Genomic DNA, 25,902 nt, shown 5'->3' with positions numbered 1-25,902 from the left:
CGGTGACAGACAGACATGCCTGAGAGGCTAATGTCAGCTCCAACAGATTTAGGAATTCATCATATTTTGCCATTAGGTCATGTTCTAATGTTCTAATATTAGATTAGCAGGTTAGTGGATTTTAACTAGGCAGACAAAGACCTTGAAAGAGCTGTTGTGCGTAATTGAGATACTGCCTCTCTTGTCTGTGTGATTACTGTAATCAGGACAAATTGCACAGGGCCCCCCAGTAAATCGGATCAATTGTGAACCGTATGGCTAAATGCCCTCTAGGACCGGACAGTGTTAAAAAACGACCATGTTGAAATATGGACGTAGCTGAACACGTTGGCCACTAACTCTTCAGTGGTTTCTGGTTCCTCGTTATCATGACAGCCAGCTCCTTGGAAAATCTCTCTCTGGCCGGTGGGAGAGATAAGTGAGTGTCCTTCCTGGGCAGAGGCCATTTTCCCCTGTTGATGGTTCAATATTACAGGGTTTTACCAGGGCGTTGCTCCCTTCGTCCCAGCCAGACCCATCCCCGACCCATGCTCTCTCTTTTCTCTCTTTTTTTCTTTCCTCCCTCTGTCTTTCTCCCTCTCTCATTCCCTTTTTCTCTCTCCTACTCTCTCTCTCGCTCAATCCCGCCCTCTCTCTCCTTCCTTCCCTCCACTATGGCAAAAACCCAGCAGTAGTTCTAAGCCAGATGAGCCTGAGAGCCACAGTGGCCTTGACAAGTGGGATGGAGTTACTCTCCTCACTAGAAGTGCCAATTTGGTCAGACTGACAGGGGTGATTCCGCCCCGTATATAATTTAATTGTGGAATAACAATCATTTTCCTTGCCATTTGGTTGCCCCTGCTTATTGCTTCCAAAATAAATATGAAAACATCATTTAGAATTCCACAAAGTATTTAATTTTAGGGGATTTTTTCCCTTCCCTTTGTTTTCATGCGACCATCGTTTTTTTTGCAGCTTTGCTGTTGCCTTGATGGGGATTTTCCACTGGTCCAATTAGAAATCTGAACACAGATATGTTGAACCACGCCGTGTTGTAGTCATATCCGTCTTCCTCCTCTCTCCTTTATGGGTTTCAATCAGCCTGTTACAGTGAGAGTTGATACATGGCGTCACACCAGTGGCCGCTGCCCAGTGCTCCCAACACTTTCCTTAAAACATGCATGAACTGTAAAAACCAGCAGGCCAGTCTTTACTCTCGTCCATTCCACTCTGAGGATCTGCTGCGATCGGCATCCTCTCTAGTCCCGCTAAACCCCTTATTACCAGTAATAGTACAGTAAGACGCTGTAAAACAAGCCTCCTGCCTCCGCCCGTAACGTCGTCTCGCCGACAGGACTCGGCACTTTCTGTTTCTAGCTACCGAGCCGATCCGGCCGATCCGGGAACCATTAAAGTCCCAAATTTAGAAATAGCAGGTGCACATTAACACTTCCCAGGGAGGTGGTGCAGAGGGGACGGGTGGAGGTGGAGGGGGCTATCTAGTGACGGAGGGGTGGGACGGCTAGATTACAAGACTTAAGTCTGCTAAGTAGTACTATTCACATTTACTGTTGCTGGATGGAGAGAAAGGGAATTACTGCTGCCTCCCTCTTTCCCTCCCTCTGCCTGCTGCTGCTGATAATATCATCGTTGTGCTAAAGCTTATTACACGCTGTTGTGGACACGCCTGCACCAGCAGCATCATATGGCCCACAACACAAGCAGACAGGCAGGCAAGGGATGAGGTGTGGATGAACAGTATGCTGTGAACAACAGGCACCATCCAGTTCTCTGACAAGAACCTTTGTGCTGTTCAAACAAACCTGTTGCACCTGGGTGTCTTCAATAGGAACCAAATGGGCAGGGACCGACCTGAATATGTCCAGTAGAAACACTTGTTTGCTAATGAATACACCCCTTCTGGGTGATTGAGAAGGGTACCACTGCTTCTGCTACTTAGCTACAGTGCATTTGGAAAATATTCAGACCCCTTCACTATTTCCACATGTTGTTATGTTTACAGCTTTATTCTAAAATTGATTACATTTTACAATACAATTTTCAAAGCAAAAGATAGATTTAGATTTTATTTGCAAATGTGTAAAATAAAAAAAATACTGAAATATGACATTTTACTCCATCCTATTTTGAAGCACATTTGACAGCGATTGCAGCCTTGAGTCTTCTTGGGTATGACGCTACAAGCTTGGCACACATGTATTTGGGGAGTTTCTCCCATTCTTCTCTCCTCTCAAGCTCTGTCAGGTTGGATGGAGAGCGTCGCGGCACAGCTATTTTCAGGTCTCTCCAGAGATGTTCGTTCAGGTTCAAGTCCAGACTCTGGCTGGGCCACTCAAGAACATTCAGAGACTTATCCTGAAGCCACTCCTGCGTTGTCTTGGCTGTGTGCTTAGGGTCATTGTCCTGTTGGAAGGTGAACCTTCGCCCCAGTCTGAGATCCTGAGCGCTCTGGAGCAGGGTTTCATCAAGGATCTCTCTGTACTTTTCTCCGTTCATCTTTCCATCGATCCTGACTAGTCTCCCAGTCCCTGCCACTGAAATACATCCCCACAGCATGATGCTGCTACCACCATGCTTCACCGTAAGGATGGTGCCAGGTTACCTTCACATGCGACGCTTGGCATCAGAGCAGAGAATCTTGTCTTTCGGTGCTTTTTGGCAAACTCCAAGCGGGCTGTCATGTGCCTTTTACTGAGGAGTGGCTTCTGTCTGGCCACTTTACCTTAAAGGCCTGATTGGTGGAGTTCTGAGATGGTTGTCCTTCTGGAAGGTTCTCCCATCTCCAAAGAGGAACTCTGGAGCTCTGTCAGAGTGACCAGATTCTTGGTCACCTCCCTGACCAAGGCCCTTCTCCCCTGATTACTCAGTTTGGCCGGGCGGCCAGCTCTAAGAAGAATCTTGGTGGTTCCAAACGGACCTTCAATGCGGCAGAATTTTTTCGGTAGCCTTCCCCAGAACTATGCCTCGACAAAATCCTGTCTCAGAGCTCTACAGACAATTCCTTTGACCTCATGGCTTGGTTTTTGCTCTGGCATGCACTGTCAACTGCGGAACCTTATGTAGACAGGTGTGTACTTTTCCAAATCATGTCCAATCCATTTAATTTACCACAGGTGGACTCCAATCAAGTTGTAGAAACATCTCAAGGATGATCAATGGAAACAGGTTGCACCTGAGCTCAATTTCAAGTCTCATAGCAAAGGGTGTGAATACTTTTATTTGTAATCAAATTGAACAATTTTCGAAAAACCTGTTTTCGCTTTGTCATTATGGGGAAAACAATTAATTGAATCCATTTTAGAATAAGGCCTTAACGTCAACAAACTGCGGAAAAATTGGAATGGGTCTGAATGCTTTCCGAATGCCCTGTATATCACCTCTGGATGCACTGAGATAGACACAGTAGACTGTCTGTTTAGACTGTAGGCTGCTCGTTGTCCATTGCTTGTGTTTTCATTTTGCTAATTTCTTCAGAAAAAGTGTGCTACTTTCTTACTCCTTCCTATGCCTTTCTTTCTACTTGTGAAACCCAATGACTGTCTTTGTGGATTGTGGCTATTGTTTCTAAATGTACTGTCGGTCTCTCTCTTGCAGCACCCTCAACAACAACAACATCACCCTCATCCCTCTGTCCAGCTTCAACCACATGCCCAAGCTGCGGACTCTGTGAGTATATAACGAGGATACCATTTGGATGTGTCCCAAATGCTACCTTATTCCCTGTACAGTGCACAACTTTCGACCAGAGACCTATGGCCATGGTCGAAAGTAGTGCACTGTGTAGTGAATAGGGCGCCATTTGGGATGTAGCCATTGTGAAATACATCCATTGTGAAATACCACCAAGTGGCTGAGTGGAAACAGGATCCATCTCAGAAGATTATTATTCCATAATGAGTGGTTATCTCTCCGTTGTTTCATGCTCATAATCGTTCGAGCCCCATTACCTCAACAAGGCACAACTTTCTTTAAGTTCACGAGTTCTGACTCCCTATAAAATCCCTGGGTCAAAGACATTGTTGTGTTCAATCCCTGGATCAACCCTGGGGCAACTCTGATGAGTGATTGGGCGGGTGGGGGGAGGGGCGTCCCCGGACCCCGCCAGGGTCGATGGCACGCCAGCTCACTGGGGTTGTTTACCTAGACACCCCTGGGGGGGTCTGAGAGAGCAGACCTTGTATCTGTCTCTGTCCCCTGAGATCTGTGTTGTGCATGACTTTGTCACTGTACCCATTTCACTCACATTATCTCCCCAACCACAATCAATACATAATAATTACATAGTGCTCTACCTTGCCGGGATGTTTCTCTTCTGCGGCTGACCTTGGTTATTAAGCAGTGGTCTCTGGGATACGTTGGTTATTATTACCATGTGGTGTGAGTTGTTCCACTGCTGCACTGTCCAAGGGGACCATAAATAGTAAGAGGGTGTCCGCAGTAGACGGGCAGACAGACAGACAGACGGCCTTTGACGCTCAGGACCCATCTCAGACCCGCAGTGGCTTGTGACCCTGTGACCCTGCGGTGTCCTCCCCTCCAGACCCCAGCCTCCAGACTCCAGCCTCCCCAGTAATCATCTCTTTTCCTGCCTGCTGCCTGGGCTCCTCGGGGGCCTGAGGTCTGGAGCTTAGAGCTGTCCGCTCTGCTACAAGCCCCATGGCTCAGCAGTCTCCCCATCCCTATCCCCTCGCCTCCTCCTCGCCTCCTCAGAATTGAATTTGCTGACGCTGGGATGGCCGGCCTTCTGCTCCCTGGCCAGTATTGAATTATCTGAGCCGAGGCTCCCCCTGCTTCCCCCTACCCCACCCGCCCCTACATCCCTGGCTCCCAGTTCCTTTGTACTGCATTTTCTGGCTCTAATATCCCTGAGATCTCTGTATTGAATTTGCTGCTTGTAAAAACAACTTATTAAATCAAATGTTTAGAGATGTCTGTAATTCATTTAGCAGGGATGGGGGTGGGGGTGGGGGGGGGTGGCTCCAGGTTTCTGATGAAATAGCTTAGCTAACCTGCCCTCGCTCTCTCTCGCTCTGTTTCTCTCTCTCTCTCTCTCTCTTTCTGTTTCACTCCCCCGCTCTCTTTTTACCAGCTTTGTCCAGCAGCCATTCAATTAGATCAAATGATATCACCCCATGGTGAGTTTGCCGTTCAATAACGGGACAGATAGAGAGTGAGGGCTCCTGCTGCGAAAGGGATAGTTACTCTAGTCATTTTCACAGTGTGTGTCTGTGTGGATCACTGGGTGAGCTGAGGTGCCCTTTTGTGCAGGTTCTGAAGATGAACACCTAGCTCACCTCACTCACACACTCACACACACACACACATACACACACACACAGCCGACCGACCGACCGAGCAGTGGTGTATGAGCCCTATGCTCCGTCTCAGTGTGGAGCTCATCTCTCCATCCCTCCACCTCTCTAATCCCACTCGTGTGTAATTAATCCGGAACAACGGGTGGCTATAAACTGGATTTATAATGGGAAGAGCTCCATTAAAACTACAACCCACGCTGTTATCCTCAATGAGCAATTCCTGTCCTCTAACCGGATCGCACCCATATTTCATTTGCCAGACTTTGTGAAAAGGATGAAGTAACTTTTTGATTCGCTGACATGACTCTTCCTCCTACCGCCAAGCCCCCCTGTTTCCTCTCCTTTCAGCTCCTCTCCAGTCGGTCTCGTAATGACTGTTGAGAGATAGTGATTTAGCCCCTGTGTGTCGTGTCCTGTCCTCTTCTTTGGGAGAGCTGCCATATTGTTGAGGGAGACCTTGACGAACTGAAGGTGTTGGCGGAGAGGAGAATGGGCCCATTCTTGCGTCTGCAGATGGATTCACATTAGTCGCTTTTATGCGCCGGTCTTGGATATGACAACCACAGCATCTCTGTCAAGGACGGAGGAGTCACGGAGTCATAAACACAGCAGGGCAGCCATGAGTAAATGAGAACTCCAAATGTTTTTCATCTGCTGGGCAGCCTCAGACCTAAGAAAAAAGTCAATTTCATTGTCACTCTAAACACATATGGGGGCGTGTATTGCGGTGAGTGGATTCTTCTACTCAGTCTTAGATGTGGTCATTTTTCTAACGCGTTATGTCATGCCACTGGCCCTCTACTGTGGCTCTCTCCCCCCCCTCTGCAGCCAACAACCTGCACTGACCACTGCTGTTCCCTCACTCTCCGCTCCTCCCTTTGCAGGCGTCTGCACTCTAACAATCTGCACTGCGACTGCCACCTGTCCTGGCTGTCCGACTGGCTGCGGCAGAGGCATGGCCTGGCCCCCTTCACCCAGTGCATGGCCCCCGCCAGCATGAGGGGCCTCAACATCCCTGATGTCCAGAAGAAAGACTTCACCTGCACAGGTATGCACCAAACTAAATCACCATGACAACACACTGTACAAGAACACACTGCACAAGAACTACTCATGTTATCTCCAAATGAGCAGGGTCTTTTATAGTGCGGAGTGAAAAGCCAATGACTCAGTGGAATCGGTTGGTGGTCTTGTTTTAATTGACTCCAGGATGTAATTGGTAAAAGGGTTCACGGTTGGGCCTAATGAACAGCTCCCACCCCCTCCCTGCAGCCATTAATCAGCTGATGAATCTCCAGCAGGCAGCCGCAGCAGAAATACAGTCCTCCGCCTTAGAGGCAGCCCCGTAATTAACCTGTAAATAAAGACAATAACACAGCAGAGATGAAGAGAGAGAGGGGGGGGAGGGAGAGAGAGACAAAGAGAGAGGAGATAGGGAAGGAGAGAGAGACAAAGAGAGAGGAGATAGGGAGGGAGAGAAAGATGGATAGAGGCATACCCTGTGCTGGTGATTATCCCTGCTTTATTACAGCCAGCAATAAACAGCCATGTTATGTTATTGACTTGTATCTCCTGCCCTTTATTTTGATATGTTCCTTATTCTAGAGCTTTATTAAGCTGATTCAACATGACACATGGGGTTTTAACTAAGCTTTTTATTTCATTTTGTATTCAAGTGTGCATAATCTGCTCTCCCTCACTCTATCCCCTCCCTCCATATCTCTCCATATCTCTCCATATCTCTCTCTCTCTCTCTCTCTCTCTCTCTCTCTCTCTCCCCATCCTCCCCCTCTGCCTGCCCCCCCCCCTCTCTCTCTCTTTCTCTTCCCCCCTCTCTCTCTGTCTCTCTCTTTCTCTCTCTCTTTCCCTCGCTCTCTCTCTCCCCCCAACCCCCCTCACTCTCTCTCTCTTGCCCACCCCCTCTCTCTTTCTCTTCTCTCTATCTATCTATCTATCTATCTATCTATCTATCTATCTATCTATCTATCTATCTATCTGTCTCTCTCTCTCTCTCTCTCTCTCTCTCTCTTTCTCTTTCTCTCAGGCCCAGCTCAGGCAGAGCCTCGTACCTGTATTCCCCAGGCATCAGTATGTCCGATCTCCTGCACCTGTAACAACAACATTGTGGACTGTCGTCACAAGAGCCTGACTGAGATCCCTGCCAACCTGCCCGAGGGCATCGTAGAGATGTGAGTGTACTAGCTTTTTAACAGTCACTACCACTTTTACTAATGTGTATCCCTCTTTGCCTCCCTTCATTGAAGGAAGCCTACACTCAGAACATTGTGTAGTTAACATTGTACAAAAAGTCCTGTGTGTTTATTTCTTACCTCTGCTCCAGTAATGGAACAAACTCAATTAGCAACATCAGTTAACAGGCCCATTACTGCTGCTTGTTCAGGTGCATGGTGGCTCTGTTCTGTACTGAGACTGAGGCACATTCATCCTCTCCTACCCTCTGGGCTGACTGGCTGGTTTGCTGGCTGACTGGCTGGATTGCTGGCTGACTGGCTGGATGGCGGTTGGTCCACTAGAGCATGGGTTCTCAAATTCGTTGGGCCCGGGGAACCATTTTGTGTTAGCAAATTCATCAAGGACCCCGTCATAATCAGAATACAACTTGAGTGGAATAGCAATAGCCTACAAGGAGTTTTACTATGACGTCTGCAGCACATGGCTGGACGAACCAAGTCTCGGGCCCAGGGGAGGAACATAAAAAACTGCCTCTTGGCATCAGAGAGAAAAATGTGCAGTTTTCAAGCTCATTTTCCCATGAGGCCGAGATATCTTTTGCTGTTGCAGCTTTAAAGCTAATATCCCGCAATTCTACACATTTTGCCATGCGGGAAGAGAAAAACTTGGCCGTTTTAAAGCTTAAATTACAGTGCATTTGTGTAAAACAATATATATATAAAAAATTGGGGGGAATCGTATTGAGTTGAAGAAATTATAATTATACTGTAGATACTGATATCCCTGTGAGCTTCCCAGGCCCGTGTTGACCAGGGTTAAGAACATGCATTGTAGAAGAATAATATCACATTGTTATTGTATTACACACTTTTAACTTATTCCATGGATCCCGTGGCCAATAGTCATGTAATCTGTTGTTGGTAATATTCATTAAAAAAAATTTAAAAAGATCTGGTCGCGAACCCCTGCAGTACCTCCGCGAACCCCTGCAGTACCTCCGCAAACCCCTGCAATACCTCCGCGAACCCCTGCAGTACCTCCGCGAACCCCTGCAATACCTCCGCGAACCCCTGCAGTACCTCTGCGAACCCCTGCAGTACCTCCACGGACCCCTGCAGTACCTCCGCGGACCCCTGCAATACCTCCGCGAACCCCTGCAGTACCTCTGCGAACCCCTGCAGTACCTCTGCGAACCCCTGCAGTACCTCCACGGACCCCTGCAATACCTCCGCGAACCCCTGCAGTACCTCTGCGAACCCCTGCAGTACCTCTGCGAACCCCTGCAGTACCTCCGCGAACCCCTGCAATACTTCCGCGAACCCCTGCAGTACCTCAGCGAACCCCTGCAGTACCTCTCCGTGAACCCCTGCAGTACCTCCGCGAACCCCTGCAGTACCTCTGCGAACCCCTGCAGTACCTCCGCGAACCCCTGCAATACCTCCGCGAACCCCTGCAGTACCTCCGCGAACCCCTGCAGTACCTCTGCGAACCCCTGCAGTACCTCCGCGAACCCCTGCAGTACCTCCGCGAACCCCTGCAGAACCTCCGCGAACCCACTTTGAGAACCGCTGCACTAAAGCCAACAGAGCAGCCCCACACAATTATACCCCAAACCATGAGGGGCCAAATCAAACCTATTAGAACTGTTCAAGGACGCTGGGCTTCCTCTCCAGCACATCGGAGGCCCCTGCACTCAGTCAGACACATAAAGGTGCACCCCTTTACCTCTTCTCTTCTCTCACTCTGCCTGTCCCAGCTCAGGGCTCTGTGTCTGGAGCAGTGGGCAGCCCTGCAAAGCGGCTCAGACATTTCTCTGCAACCCACGTGGCCTGGTTAGGGGCTTCACTTTACTGAGATAAAGTACAGCTTTTCTATGAACCGACCGCTCTTGTTTGGGTCTGTGTGTGTGCGCGCGTGTGTGTCTGCGCTCGTGTGTGTCCACTGCGTCTTGCCATGCCACAGGCTGATTGGATTTCCGCTTTAGAGCGCGTCCATATATCCTCAGTCAGGTTATTTGATATACTTATCGATTGCCCCGACTCTTGTTTGCGCTAAAGAACAGGTGGGTCATTTCTCTGATATGTACAGCTTCTCTGCCGCTGTTGTTATGCCAATAGTGTGTAACCTTTGCATAACAAATGGATACGTTAATGTAGGATACATTACTCCAGCGCTTACCTTAGCCAGAAACAATATTCTGCTAATGAAATGATGTATTGTCAGGACTTTACTGGGGTCGTTTCTCTGAAAATTGTTTTCACGTTCCTCTGCCAGGTTAGAATTACTGTTACACCCACCGCACAGGAACAACAGCCAAAACAACCTCCACTCAATCTGTAGTTTAGGAATCAGAGGAAATAGATCCCTCAGGACAGAGCTCTACAATGTACGTCTTTCTATAAAATGTTCTTGTTCCTGTTGAAATATAGATATATACAATTACTCTGGGTTAGGGTTGCATAGCTACCGGTAATATAGCAAAGTTACCAGAATCTTCGGTAATGTTGGTAATTAACAGGTAATCTATGGAAATCTATGGTAACTTTGGTCATTTCTACTTGAATGACTTGTAAAAATGTATTTGTATGCAGTATAGTATAATACCATACATTAATACATTTTTACAAGTTATTCAAGAAATTACCAAAGTTACCATAGATTGCCACTATTAGTAGACATTTTTTATATCTGTGTCCGTACTGTCCATGAGTTTCTAGTGGAGAGACCATATGGTTCAAGAGAAAATAGCATCTAATCAACAATTGTATTATTTGCAACCCTTCCAACGATGGTCTTTTTTCACAACTGCCACCATTTTACCCCAAATACATTTACAACAAAGACATGTTATATAGAGTCAAATAAATAAAAGTGTGTAAAACAATTTTTTAAGGATATTTCATGCGCAAAACCTCATATTAAACATCAATGGCATTCACAAAGTTGATGGTTTTTATTTAGGATAATGCTCTACAGCTTTGACATTCTACTTTGAATTTTAAAATCATCCTTAAATATATTTGACATGTGATAAGGCCACACAGAGGGCCAGAGATAATTACAGACACCTCCCACAGGGCACACAGACGTCAAGTCAACATCTATTCCACGATGGTGCAACGTCATTTAATTGAAGTGACATGGAAACAACGTTGATTCAACCAGTGTGTGCCCAGTGGGATAATCTGAAGTACCCAAAAAGGCAACTAGATGTCATCTGATAAAATTCCATATATTCCTTGAAAGTTACCAAAATTCTGGTAGCTTACTGGTAAACTTGGAACGATTCCAGTAATATACCCTCCCTTTGAAATGCTACTCTGGGAGATAGGGGTTTTGGGCATGGACACTGCTCAGTGTACTTATCCTCCTCCAGAGTCCTTTCCTGCTAGGACCCACTTGGACACACATGCACACACACACTTACAAGTCTCACGAGTTCCTTCCTCACTAGGACCCAGGCCAGCAAGACAGGATGGATGGATGGTGATGTAGTCAGGCAGGGGGACAGAGGTTGGAATGGGACTGGGAGATGGGGTGGAGGGTGTGGAGGGGGAGAGGAGGGCCTGGGTGCTGCAATACGTCCCATCACTCAGTGAGACGGATGACCCTGGCCCAGTAGCTCTGTGACTCTGGATCCCTGTCTGTCCACACCCAGCCCCTCTCCAGAGCCACACACACCACCACAGCAGCCCACCTCCATCCTCCATCTCTCAGACAACACAGCCCACTGGGCCAAGAGGAGGAGGATGAGATAGAGGAGGAGGAGGAAGAGGCCTTGACATTAACACACATATACACACCACAGACACACATACAGACACATACAGACCCACACAAACACACACACACTTTCTCCCATAAAATTCCGTCTGTATATGTAACTGTGAGCCCAGGATAGTTGAGAATGTATTTACCCCTAAAGTAACCTGCTGCTATTCTCTCTATCTGCCCCCCACGCCCCCCTCCCTTCAGTCGTCTGGAGCAGAACCTGATCAAGAACATTCCTGCTGGAGCCTTCTCTCCATACAAGAAACTCAAGAGGATGTGAGTCTGACAACCCAGGGCGTATTGGGATAACGCTCTCCACCTCCTTTATTTATAGAAATGACAACGGCTTGGAACTGTATCTAACATGCAGACAGAGCGAGACATAGACCCACATACATACACATGAACAGTGTCCAGCATTCTCTGCACGTTAAGCTCCAACTACACACACTGCTGTTCAATAATGCATATGGGACAGCGGTGGCAGGAAGACTGACATGCCCTTGCCACTCTCTCTCTCTCTCACGCACATACACACACACACACACACACACACACACACACACACACACACACACACACACACACACACACACACACACACACACACACACACACACACACACGAACACACAAGCTCCTCCTGTTGCCCTTTGTAATGTATTCAGTCATGCATTTCGTTAGACATTTCTGGGACAATTGTCCGTTTCCATCACAATGTCTTTGCTCGTGCGTCCAATCCAATCTCTGCCCTTCTGTCTCTCTCTCGCCCAATGTTCTTCCAGCGACCTGAGCAAGAATCAAATCGCTGATATCGCCGCCGATGCCTTCACTGGCTTACGCTCCCTGACTTCACTGTAAGTGAAACCCACCTGCATCTTAATATACACACACACACACACACACACACATGCGACAACAGTGGAGAAATAATGAAAGACTTCTTCGGTCTTGCCGCCGTCCGGTAATTGCAAACAAGATAATGAAAGTCCGGTGGCGTGCGGCATGGCGCTTCTCCTTGACAGCTGACTCTAAGATGGCAGGACAGCCAGGTGGAGCAGGGGAAAGCAAATTAGGGCTGAGCATCTAACACAGTACAACACAGCGGCTTGGCATCTGCGACGGCGGGGACACAACGCACGCTTCCATTTAAATCACTGTGTCGATGTGACAGAGACACCAGCCGACGGCAGACACTCGGGCCCATGCATATTAATCCAGCCAATCAGCAGACACGACAGGGAATTCATCTTCCTCTGTCTGTGGGTGCGTCCCAAATGGCACCCTATATTCCCTACCTAAGTGCCCTACAAAAACAGTGCGCCGTATAGGGAATGGGGTGCCATTTGGGACACGGACCTCTTCGTCTGGAGGCCCGGCCTGGTGCCAATGACAGCACCAGGCTGAAAGAGACTGAAGATTCATTTGCTCGGGGTGTCGTAAAATATTATGTGCATGTCATGTACTGTCAGGCTGGGAATGGGAATAAAGGGGGAAACCTGATGGTACAGTACACATGTATTATACAAACACACACACAGTAAGTAAATCTACACTCAACAAATATAAAAACGCAACATGCAACAATTTCAATGATTTGACTGAGTCATAGTTCATATAAGGAAATCAGTCCATTTGAAATAAATTCATTAGTCCCTAATCTATGGATTTCACATGACCGAGGGTTCAGATATACATCTGTTGGTCACAGATACCTTTTTTTTTTTTAAATGGTAGGGGCGTGGATCAGAAAACCAGTCAGTACCTGGGGTGACCACCATTTGTCTCATGCAGCCCAACACATCTCCTTCACATAGAGTTGTTCAGGCTGTTGATTGTGGCCTTGGAATGTTGTCCCATTCCTCTTCAATGGCTGTGTGAAGTTGCTGGATATTGGCGGGAACTGGAACACGCTGTCGTACACGTCGATCCAGAGCATCCCAAACATGCTCAATGTCTGGTGAGTTTGCAGGCCATGGAAAAACTGGGATACTTTCAGCTTCCAGGAATTGTGTACAGATCCTTGCAACATGGGGCCATGCATTATCATTCTGAAACATGAGGTGATGGCGGCGGATGAATGGCACTACAATCTATGTGCATTCAAATTGCCATTGATAAAATGCTATCGTTTTTCGTTGTCCATAGCTTATGCCTGCCCATACCATAACCTCACCCTCACCATGGGGCACTCTGTTCACAACGTTGACATCAGCAAACCGCTTGCCCACACGACGCCATACAAGCTGTCTGCCATCTGCCCGGTACAGTTGAAACTGGGATTCATCCATGAAGAGCACACTTCTCCAGCGTGTCAGTGGCCATCAAAGGTGAGCATTTGCAGACTGAAGTCGGTTACGATGCCGAACTGCAGTCAGGTCAAGACCCTGGTGAGGACGACAAGCATGCAGATGAGCTTTCCTGAGACGGTTTCTGACAGTTTGTGAAGAAATTATTTGGTTGTACAAACCCAGAATTTCATCAGCCGCACGGGTTACTTGTCTCAGACGATTCTGCAGGTGAGGAAGCCAGATGTGGGGATCCTGGTCTGCGGTTCTGAGGTCAGTTGGACATACTGCCAAATTCTCTAAACCGAAATTGGAGGCGGCTTATGGTAAAGAAATTAACATTCAATTCTCTGGCAACAGCTCTGGTGGAAATTCCTGCAGTCAGCATGCTGATTGCACGATCCCTCAAAACTTGGGACATCTGTGGCATTGTGTTGTGTGACAAAACTGCCCATTTTAGAGTGTCCTTTTATTATCCCAAGCACAAGGTGCACCTGTGTGATGATCATGCTGTTGAATCAGCTTATTGATATGCCACACCTGTCAGGTGGATGGATTATCTTGGCAAAGGAGAAATGCTCACTAACAGCAATGTAAAGAAATGTGTTCACAAAATGTGAGAAAAATAAGCTTTTTGTGTGTATGGAGCATTTCTGGGATCTTTTATTTTGGCTCACAAAAACATGTGACCAGCACTTTATAAGTTACACTCATATTTGTGTTCAGTATAAATGTATGTGTCTCTACAGGGTGCTGTACGGGAACAAGATAGCTGAGATTCCTAAGGGCCTGTTTGATGGGCTTGTCTCTCTTCAGCTACTGTAAGTACACATGTGTACTGTCCTATACTATGCTATACTGTACTGTACTATACGGTACTATACTTTACTATACTGTACTGAAGCTCTATGAATTGGTTGTAACGACCACAACTCTGTGTTTGTGTTCCTTATTTTCCACCCTGTCGGTTTGTTCCTATATTTTTAGCTGATGTTCCTTCTAAACCTTTTTTTGCATGTATGTGCATGTATGTGCATGTATGTGCATGTATGTGCATGTATGTGCATGCGTTCCCAGTGTGTTTGTGTCTCTGTTGCATAAGCTAGTTTCACTCTGGCAGAGGGTTACGATACGGACCGCAGTGGAAGAGCAATAGTTCATGTTCTGCATTTCCCCTCATAAAACCAAGTCGAGCACAAGGAAGCCGAGAGTGTCGAACCTCGAAACCCTTTTAGAGTCTGAAACGGACCATTTGGGCCGGAGTGGGAGCGCCTCATGCAACATCATTAGCATTTAAATTGGACCTGATTACAAAGCAGATCTCTCACACCTAGTTATATTGATGTAGACATGGAAACATAGCTCAAACATAATGACTGTGTTTAATGGTCTAATTTAAGGAAATCTGCTGCTCTTTAATGCTGCTGACTGTTGGTGCTTGTTGAAACAGACACAGACACACACACACACACACACACACACACACACACACGCACACACGCACACACACACACACACACACACACACACACACACACGCGCACACACACACACACACACACACACACACACACACACACACACACACACACACACACACACACACACACACACACACACACACACACACACACACACACACACACACACACACACACACACACACACACACACACACACACACACACACACACACTGTAATGATTTAGAAGATGGAGTGGGAATGAATTATGGAGATATGCAGGATGCTTGGGGTCTCTCCTCTCTCTTACTGGTATGTCAGCGAATCAGAGTCTCTCCAGTAAAGTGCACATCAGCGTAATATCCACACACACACACACACACACACACACACACACACACACACACACACACACACACACTAGCAGTACGGCACACTGACTGGTATGGCTCAGCGATTCACCCTGTCTTTCTTGTCATCGACGCTAATGATGTAAATGACCTACTACGTTGGGATAGGCCTGTTCTTTAACAAGTTATTTTGCATTTTGAATAGACACATGGAAAATCTGCACTGTTTTTCTTTCATTCTTTCATCACTGTTCTTTTCCAGTTGGGTTTAAAATCCCTCTCAAATGTAATTAGTTCTCCCTGTGAGCAGCAGCCTAACGATGCGTGTGTTTGCTCTGCGACAAACCCTCATTAGAATGCCTCTCAATAATTTAGCAAACGCTGCCCAACGTTAGTCAAATGTCAGGCAGGCTGAGAGGGAGAAAAAAAGGAGAAAGAGAGAAGGAGATATATAGAGAGAGGCAGGGAGAGAGAGGAATGGAGGGGGGGGTGCAGAGGTTACTAGGCGAGCTAGTTATGGTAGAAATGCCACAGTAGAGCTGACACAACCAAGGCTGCGACCTAGCAACTTGGCTGCATTAGCTAATGGACAGTATGGAGGGAAGGACAGCGGCAGAGCTCTGCACATAGAAATAGAAATACTAGAAAGGACAGCCCCATTCAAGTCAATGTAATTCTACTTATATGGCTATGTCCAACCCTGCCCTAGACTTCCTGGTTTCCTTATGGTCTCTCAGTCACTGCTTCTTTCTTATGCTCTGACGGTAAAATCAATGAAATAATGGTGGCTATGGCTTTAGGAATGAATGTGTCTTTGACAGTGTATCTGTGTCCTAGGGAAAAGGGAGTTCTTGTGGTTACTGGGATCATGTGGTACTGACCTGAGAGGAGTGAGCAGCACACTTCTGTCCCAGATCAGTGCTGTGTCCCTCAGCCTGCATCCCAAATGGCACCATATTCCATATATAGTGCACTCCTTTTGACCAGAGCCCTGTGAGCTCTCCCCATGGGCCCTGGTCAAAGGCAGTGCATCGGGTGCCATTTGGGATGTACCCTCAGTCTGACCTCTGAGACACACGCCACCCAGGCCTTAACAATCCGCTGCCTGGATCACCTACGACAGGTGTAACATTAGGTCCTAACACCGCATGTGGATCTGTGACCTGTTTTGTTTTCGTCCCAAATGCCTCCCTATTAAGTGCAATGTAAAGGGAATTGGGTGCCGTTTGGGCCGCAGGCTTCTCGTGTCTTCGCCCCCCAGTACGTTGAAAAACATGTTGTTGTTATGTTCATCTTCCTTCCTTCAGGCTACTGAACGCCAACAAGATCAACTGCCTGAGGGTGAACACCTTCCAGGACCTGCAGAGCCTCAACCTGCTGTCTCTGTATGACAACAAGCTGCAGACCATCAGCAAGGGCCTGTTCGCCCCGCTCCGCTCCATCAAGACTCTGTGAGTAGCCCCCCTGCCCCCTATCAGGACCCTGAGTAGTCACACACACACACTCCCCGCTCTATCAGGACACTGAGTAGCCACCCCCGCTCTATCAGGACCCTGAGTAGTCACACACACACTCCCCGCTCTATCAGGACACTGAGTAGCCACCCCCCCGCTCTATCAGGACCCTGAGTAGTCACACACACACTCCCCCTCTATCAGGACCCTGAGTAGTCACACACACACTCCCCGCTCTATCAGGACACTGAGTAGCCACCCCCCGCTCTATCAGGACCCTGAGTAGTCACACACACACTCCCCCTCTATCAGGACACTGAGTAGTCACACACACACTCCCCGCTCTATCAGGACACTGAGTAGCCCGCTCTATCAGGACACTGAGTAGTCACACACACGCCCCGCTCTATCAGGACACTGAGTAGCCACCCTCCCGCTCTATCAGGACCCTGAGTAGTCACACACACACTCCCCCTCTATCAGGACACTGAGTAGCCACCCCCGCTCTATCAGGACCCTGAGTAGTCACACACACTCCCCGCTCTATCAGGACACTGAGTAGCCACCCCCCCGCTCTATCAGGACCCTGAGTAGTCACACACACACTCCCCCCTCTATCAGGACACTGAGTAGTCACACACACACTCCCCCCTCTATCAGGACACTGAGTAGCCCGCTCTATCAGGACACTGAGTAGTCACACACACGCCCCGCTCTATCAGGACACTGAGTAGCCACCCTCCCGCTCTATCAGGACACTGAGTAGTCACACACACGCCCCGCTCTATCAGGACACTGAGTAGCCACCCTCCCGCTCTATCAGGACACTGAGTAGTCACACACACACTCCCCGCTCTATCAGGACACTGAGTAGCCACCCTCCCGCTCTATCAGGACTCTGAGTAGTCACACACACGCACCGCTCTATCAGGACACTGAGTAGCCACCCTCCCGCTCTATCAGGACACTGAGTAGTCACACACACGCCCCGCTCTATCAGGACACTGAGTAGCCACCCTCCCGCTCTATCAGGACTCTGAGTAGTCACACACACGCACCGCTCTATCAGGACACTGAGTAGTCACACACACGCCCCGCTCTATCAGGACACTGAGTAGCCACCCTCCCGCTCTATCAGGACTCTGAGTAGTCACACACACGCACCGCTCTATCAGGACACTGAGTAGCCACCCTCCCGCTCTATCAGGACACTGAGTAGTCACACACACGCCCCGCTCTATCAGGACACTGAGTAGCCACCCTCCCTCTCTATCAGGACACTGAGTAGCCACCCTCCCGCTCTATCAGGACACTGAGTAGCCACCCTCCCGCTCTATCAGGACACTGAGTAGTCACACACACGCTCCGCTCTATCAGGACACTGAGTAGCCACCCTCCCGCTCTATCAGGACACTGAGTAGTCACACACACAAACCCCGCTCTATCAGGACACTGAGTAGTCACCCTCCCGCTCTATCAGGACACTGAGTAGCCACCCTCCCTCTCTATCAGGACACTGAGTAGTCACACACACAAACCCCGCTCTATCAGGACACTGAGTAGTCACCCTCCCGCTCTATCAGGACACTGAGTAGTCACCCTCCCGCTCTATCAGGACACTGAGTAGTCACCCTCCCTCTCTATCAGGACACTGAGTAGTCACACACACGCACCGCTCTATCAGGACACTGAGTAGCCACCCTCCCGCTCTATCAGGACACTGAGTAGTCACCCTCCCGCTCTATCAGGACACTGAGTAGTCACCCTCCCGCTCTATCAGGACACTGAGTAGTCACCCTCCCGCTCTATCAGGACACTGAGTAGTCACCCTCCCGCTCTATCAGGACACTGAGTAGTCACCCTCCCGCTCTATCAGGACCCTGAGTAGTCACACACACACTCCCCCCTCTATCAGGACACTGAGTAGTCACACACACACTCCCCGCTCTATCAGGACACTGAGTAGCCCGCTCTATCAGGACACTGAGTAGTCACACACACGCCCCGCTCTATCAGGACACTGAGTAGCCACCCTCCCGCTCTATCAGGACACTGAGTAGTCACACACACACCCCCCGCTCTATCAGGACCCTGAGTAGTCACACACACACTCCCCCCTCTATCAGGACACTGAGTAGCCACCCTCCCGCTCTATCAGGACACTGAGTAGTCACACACACGCCCCGCTCTATCAGGACACTGAGTAGCCACCCTCCCGCTCTATCAGGACACTGAGTAGTCACACACACGCACCGCTCTATCAGGACACTGAGTAGCCACCCTCCCGCTCTATCAGGACACTGAGTAGTCACACACACACCCCCGCTCTATCAGGACCCTGAGTAGTCACACACACACTCCCGCTCTATCAGGACACTGAGTAGCCCGCTCTATCAGGACACTGAGTAGTCACACACACTCCCGCTCTATCAGGACACTGAGTAGCCACCCTCCCGCTCTATCAGGACTCTGAGTAGTCACACACACGCACCGCTCTATCAGGACACTGAGTAGCCACCCTCCCGCTCTATCAGGACACTGAGTAGTCACACACACGCCCCGCTCTATCAGGACACTGAGTAGCCACCCTCCCGCTCTATCAGGACCCTGAGTAGTCACACACACGCCCCGCTCTATCAGGACACTGAGTAGCCACCCTCCCTCTCTATCAGGACACTGAGTAGCCACCCTCCCGCTCTATCAGGACACTGAGTAGCCACCCTCCCGCTCTATCAGGACATTGAGTAATCACACACACGCTCCGCTCTATCAGGACACTGAGTAGCCACCCTCCCGCTCTATCAGGACACTGAGTAGTCACACACACGCCCCGCTCTATCAGGACACTGAGTAGCCACCCTCCCTCTCTATCAGGACACTGAGTAGTCACACACACAAACCCCGCTCTATCAGGACACTGAGTAGTCACCCTCCCGCTCTATCAGGACACTGAGTAGTCACCCTCCCGCTCTATCAGGACACTGAGTAGTCACCCTCCCGCTCTATCAGGACACTGAGTAGCCACCCTCCCGCTCTATCAGGACACTGAGTAGTCACCCTCCCGCTCTATCAGGACACTGAGTAGTCACCCTCCCGCTCTATCAGGACACTGAGTAGTCACCCTCCCGCTCTATCAGGACACTGAGTAGTCACCCTCCCGCTCTATCAGGACACTGAGTAGTCACCCTCCCGCTCTATCAGGACCCTGAGTAGTCACACACACACTCCCCCCTCTATCAGGACACTGAGTAGTCACACACACACTCCCCGCTCTATCAGGACACTGAGTAGCCCGCTCTATCAGGACACTGAGTAGTCACACACACGCCCCGCTCTATCAGGACACTGAGTAGCCACCCTCCCGCTCTATCAGGACACTGAGTAGTCACACACACACTCCCCGCTCTATCAGGACACTGAGTAGCCACCCCCCCGCTCTATCAGGACCCTGAGTAGTCACACACACACTCCCCGCTCTATCAGGACACTGAGTAGCCTGCTCTATCAGGACACTGAGTAGTCACACACACGCCCCGCTCTATCAGGACACTGAGTAGCCACCCTCCCGCTCTATCAGGACACTGAGTAGTCACACACACGCCCCGCTCTATCAGGACACTGAGTAGCCACCCTCCCGCTCTATCAGGACACTGAGTAGTCACACACACACTCCCCGCTCTATCAGGACACTGAGTAGCCACCCTCCCGCTCTATCAGGACTCTGAGTAGTCACACACACGCACCGCTCTATCAGGACACTGAGTAGCCACCCTCCCGCTCTATCAGGACACTGAGTAGTCACACACACGCCCCGCTCTATCAGGACACTGAGTAGCCACCCTCCCGCTCTATCAGGACACTGAGTAGTCACACACACGCCCCGCTCTATCAGGACACTGAGTAGCCACCCTCCCTCTCTATCAGGACACTGAGTAGCCACCCTCCCGCTCTATCAGGACACTGAGTAGCCACCCTCCCGCTCTATCAGGACACTGAGTAATCACACACACGCTCCGCTCTATCAGGACACTGAGTAGCCACCCTCCCGCTCTATCAGGACACTGAGTAGTCACACACACGCCCCGCTCTATCAGGACACTGAGTAGCCACCCTCCCTCTCTATCAGGACACTGAGTAGTCACACACACAAACCCCGCTCTATCAGGACACTGAGTAGTCACCCTCCCGCTCTATCAGGACACTGAGTAGTCACCCTCCCGCTCTATCAGGACACTGAGTAGTCACCCTCCCGCTCTATCAGGACACTGAGTAGCCACCCTCCCGCTCTATCAGGACACTGAGTAGCCACCCTCCCGCTCTATCAGGACACTGAGTAGCCACCCTCCCGCTCTATCAGGACACTGAGTAGCCACCCTCCCGCTCTATCAGGACACTGAGTAGCCACCCTCCCGCTCTATCAGGACACTGAGTAGCCACCCTCCTGCTCTATCAGGACACTGAGTAGTCACACACACAAACCCTGCTCTATCAGGACACTTTGAGTAAGATATATGACGTTGGATAATATCAGAGAGATGTCTATTTTGGAAGGTTGTTTTTCTGTTCATCTGACAATAATTTCAGTCCGCTGGAAGCCACTGAGTGTTACTTATCTGGAGTATATTACATTGTCGTGTTACCGCGTAACACATATTTTTCTCATGCATAAAAAGACATGTGCAAATATTTGTCATCCATGTAAAGACGTTTTCTCATAAAGGAGTCATTAATGACATGTTATTATGGTAATACTGTACGTGATATGCTTCTCACACACTTGTGAGCCATTTCAATCTTCCCACTCTTGTCTCTCAATCTCACTCTTTCTCTCGTTCCCTCCCACCCTCCCTATTTCTCTCGCTCTCTCTCCTTCTCTCTTTCTCCCCTCGCTCCGTCTCTACCGTTATCTCCCTCCCTCCGTCCACCCCCGCCATGTCTCTCTCTCCATCCCTCTTTCTCTCTTTCTCCCCTCGCTCCGTCTCTCCCGTTCGCTCCCTCCCTCCGTCCACCCCCGCCATCTCTCTCCATCCCTCTTTCTCTCTTTCTCCCCTCGCTCCGTCTCTCCCGTTTGCTCCCTCCCTCCGTCCACCCCGCCATGTCTCTCTCCATCCCTCTTTCTCTCTTTCTCCCCTCGCTCCGTCTCTACCGTTCGCTCCCTCCCTCCGTCCACCCCCGCCATGTCTCTCTCCATCCCTCTTTCTCTCTTTCTCCCCTCGCTCCGTCTCTACCGTTCGCTCCCTCCCTCCGTCCACCCCCGCCATCTCTCTCTCTCTCTCTCTCTGATCATCTCACCTCCAGCCACCTGGCTCAGAACCCTTTCATGTGTGACTGCCATCTGAAGTGGCTGGCTGACTACCTGTTTGACAACCCCATCGAGACCAGCGGAGCTCGCTGTAGCCACCCCCGTCGCCTGGCCAACAAACGCATCAGCCAGGTCAAGGGAAAGAAGTTCCGTTGCACAGGTAGGCTCCTGCGCACACACGTCGACCCACACGCACAAGCATTACCATTCCTTACGAGTACAGTGCATATCCCGGGAACTCCTTTCAATTAACAGAGCAACCGGCAACCTTCTACCGCCCGGCAACAGTTTGACAGACAGCCACTCCCCTCCGTCCAACACTGTAGCTAGTACGAAAAGTGGCGTGTCTCTCCCAACAGTCGTGCTACGCCCGTCTGTCTCCACCCGCTCCTGCTCTACTCTCCTGAGGCATCTGATCTAATGCATTGTGACGTGTTGATGGCTCCAAGTCTCCATGGCCCCTCCGCCCACAATCCCTCATCATCATGTGTGGCTTGATTTACACGGCGAGGGCTGTGCAGCTGCAGCTAGAGTCAGACATGGAGCCCACGTTCCTACACTGCCCTCTCCCTCTCTCTCCCTCTTTCTCTCTCTCTCTCTCTCTCTCTCCCTCTCTCTCCTCCTCTTTCTCCCTCCATCTCTCTTTCTGTCTCTGTCACACTCTCTCTCTCCCTCTCTCTCTCTCCCTCTTTCTCTCTCTCTCTCTCTCTCTCTCTCTCTCTCTCTCTCTCTCTCTCTCTCTCTCTCTCTCTCTCTCTCTCTCCCTCTTTTCTCTCTCTCTCTCTCTCTCTCTCTCTCTCTCTCTCTCTCTCTCTCTCTCTCTCTCTCTCTCTCTCTCTCTCTCTCTCCCCCTCTTTCTCCCTCCATCTCTCTTTCTGTCTCTGTCACACTCTCTCTCTCCCTCTTTCTCACTCTCTCTCTCTCATTCCACCTCTCTTTCCATCTCTGTCACCCTCGCACTCTGTCTCTTTTCTATCTCTTTTCTCTCTCTTTCTCACCGTCTATTTTGTGTCCTGTGAACCATGTCATTGTGGAGAAAGAGAGGAGAGAGAGAGAGAGAGAGAGCTGTGCGGAACCCTCTGGCCTGGAGCAGTTATACTTGGAACCTGCCGGGTTTCAGAGGGGTTCATAGCAGAAAAGAGGAAGGCTTGAGGCTGGAGTGTCTGTATCGGTGTGTATTGCAAGCTCACCCATCACACCCATTCTTGCCTCTTAGGTCTGGGGTTGGAACAGGAGGGGGCCCCACGGGGCCCCACAGATACATGCCCCTCTGGGGAGAGGAGGAGAGGGGGGTTAAGGCAGCTCCACTCCTCTGGCACTGTGCATCCACACACACGCACTGTGCAGCCACTGTTGCTTTCCTTTGATATTAACCCTGGGTTCTCCTAATTACAGGCTGGGCAAATTCAATATAGCAACACAATAACAAGCACAGCGGGAACACCGATAAACTGTGGTCGCACTGTGTGTGTGTGTGTCTCTCTTAGACAGAAGCCTGGTGTGTGTGTGTGTGTGTGTGTGTGTGTGTGTGTGTGTGTGTGTGTGTGTGTGTGTGTGTGTGTGTGTGTGGAAATTACCAGAGGGCTTGTACTGTTTTCTCTCACCCTTATCTTTCTCTCCCTCTCTCCCTTCCAATTGATAACCACACAGGGCTGTCTATACTTTGTGTCCCTGTGTTTGGGCCTTTCCCTATGCTGTGGGGTTACAGATGGTGTAGTCTACAGTGTGGCCCCTGAGGGCCCTATGGGTGTGGGGTCTGGGGAGGGACAGTGTTGGGAGGAAAGTCCGTCAGTCAGTCATCTTGATCAGCTTCCTGTCCCAGCTGCTCCTGTCTGTTCCTGTTGCCCTCAGCTCACCCTCACTCTGCCTCACTACCTACCTACCTGCCTGTTCCTCGCGCCTACTTCTGTCTACCTGGTGCAGCTGTCTCTTGTGCTTGATCTAACCATGTGCCCCCGCCTACACTCGCCTCACATGGTTCCGTCAAGCACCAGGGACCGCTGGACACACCCGCCCGCCCTCCCGCCCGCCCGGTGGTGGTGCTGAGAAAAGGAAAAGAGAAAAGAAAAGACGAGCCACCCCTCCATTCTGCTCCCCCCTCCTCCTTCACAGAGGGAGACTACAAAGTGATACACTACTACAATCCTCCCTTCTTCCTCCGTGTTGTTGAAGAATCGTGTTCCTCCCTCCTCCTCCTCCTCCTCCTCCTCCTCCCCCTCCTCTCCCTCTTCCCTTCCTCCTCCTCCCCCCTCCTCTCTTCCTTCTGCTTTCTGTCACCCTTCTGTCCTGCTCCTGCATGGCAGTGGCCTGCATCCCAAATGTGGTGCACTAGTGTGCCATTTGGGACAGAGTCCGTGAAAGCCGGTGTGTGAGCCAGGCCCAGTGGTTTTCCCAGGAGGGAGAGGAGAGAGGCCCCGGCCTCACTTCTCACCCGGTGGGCCCTGGTTGGGTCTGCCTGTCTGGGTCTTGGAGCTCCCACAGTCAGAGGCTCTCTTGGATCACTAGTGGAGTTAGAGATGGGATGAGCAACATAAACAGCGGTGCCAAGGGAAGGCTGGTGTGATGGGAGCCAGACTTAGCTACAACCGTACCGGAAAAACAACCCTTTATTACTCTGTCAGAACATCTCCAAGCGACCGACCTCCTGGAATTGACCTCTCTCTCAACGGTGCTTTTACAAATGAGGCGTAGGTGTCTGTGGGTGTTCTTTCTAAGAGGTTAATAGGTGTGTGTGTGTGTGTGTGTGTGCTCTTCTTTTGGTCCTGTATGTGTGTTCTGTATATTGTATGTTTAAGAGGCATTGCGTTCCAGTAATAGGCCAATGCGTAAGTCAATGCCTGGTCCCAGATCTGTTGGTGCCGTCTTGCCGACTCCTGTGGTCACTGTCACCCGGCGTGACATAGGAGTTGGCAAGACAGCACAAACAGATCTGGGACCAGGCTACCTAAATTAGAATTTGAGGTTTTCCATCAATGTCATAGTTCCCTGATGGTCTGTAAATCGTCCCTCCTCTCCCCTTTCCTGTCCCCCCCCCTTGTCCCTCGTCCAGGTACAGAGGACTACCGTAGCAAATTGAGTGGAGAGTGTTTCCAGGACCTGGTGTGTCCAGAAAAGTGTCGCTGTGAGGGCACCGTGGTGGACTGCTCCAACCTCAAACTGACCAAACTGCCCCCACACCTCCCCGAGCACACCACAGACCTGTAAGAGCACACAGCCAACCACACACACGCACATACACACACACACACACACACACATTCACATCACATCTAGTACTATTCTTCTCTCTCCCGGGTCCATGGTCGTTCTTTCTGTCTTGACATAGTTGTGTTAATGTAGAAATCCTTCTCATACCTTAGCTACCCTTCTCTCTCCGCTCTCTATCCCCCAGCCCTCTCTCTATCTCCCAGCCCTCTCTCTATCTCCCAGCCCTCTCTCTATCCCTCAGCCCTCTCTCTATCTCCCAGCCCTCTCTCTATCTCCCAGCCCTCTCTCTATCTCCCAGCCCTCTCTCTATCTCCCAGCCCTCTCTCTATCCCTCAGCCCCCTCTCCCCCAGCCCTCTCTCTATCCCTCAGCCCTCTCTCTATATCTATCCTCAGCCCTCTCTCTATCCCCCAGCCCTATCCTATCCCTCAGCCCTCTCTCTATCCCTCAGCCCTCTCTCTATCCCTCAGCCCTCTCTCTATCCCTCAGCCCTCTCTCTATCCCTCAGCCCTCTCTCTATCCCTCAGCCCTCTCTCTATACCCCAGCCCTCTCGTTGTCCC

The 25,902-nt window shown here is 50.0% G+C and overlaps 1 protein-coding gene across 1 annotated transcript in view; it reads left to right on the top strand.

Moving 5' to 3' along the window:
- The window catches only part of LOC118383088 (slit homolog 3 protein-like), a 225,863-nt gene that overhangs the window by 148,970 nt on the left and 50,991 nt on the right, over positions 1-25,902 (top strand). The window contains exons 7-15 of the mRNA XM_052507337.1: positions 3,595-3,666; positions 6,200-6,363; positions 7,360-7,504; positions 11,484-11,555; positions 12,065-12,136; positions 14,317-14,388; positions 16,687-16,830; positions 22,132-22,295; positions 25,185-25,335. Of these exons, the coding sequence (XP_052363297.1) occupies positions 3,595-3,666; positions 6,200-6,363; positions 7,360-7,504; positions 11,484-11,555; positions 12,065-12,136; positions 14,317-14,388; positions 16,687-16,830; positions 22,132-22,295; positions 25,185-25,335 (1,056 nt within the window). The remainder of the gene's footprint in view (positions 1-3,594; positions 3,667-6,199; positions 6,364-7,359; positions 7,505-11,483; positions 11,556-12,064; positions 12,137-14,316; positions 14,389-16,686; positions 16,831-22,131; positions 22,296-25,184; positions 25,336-25,902) is intronic.

Source organism: Oncorhynchus keta, chromosome 4 (genome assembly GCF_023373465.1).
Source record: "Oncorhynchus keta strain PuntledgeMale-10-30-2019 chromosome 4, Oket_V2, whole genome shotgun sequence".
Classification (NCBI taxonomy): Eukaryota; Metazoa; Chordata; class Actinopteri; order Salmoniformes; family Salmonidae; genus Oncorhynchus; species Oncorhynchus keta.
This window is presented reverse-complemented; position numbering and strand designations above follow the sequence as displayed.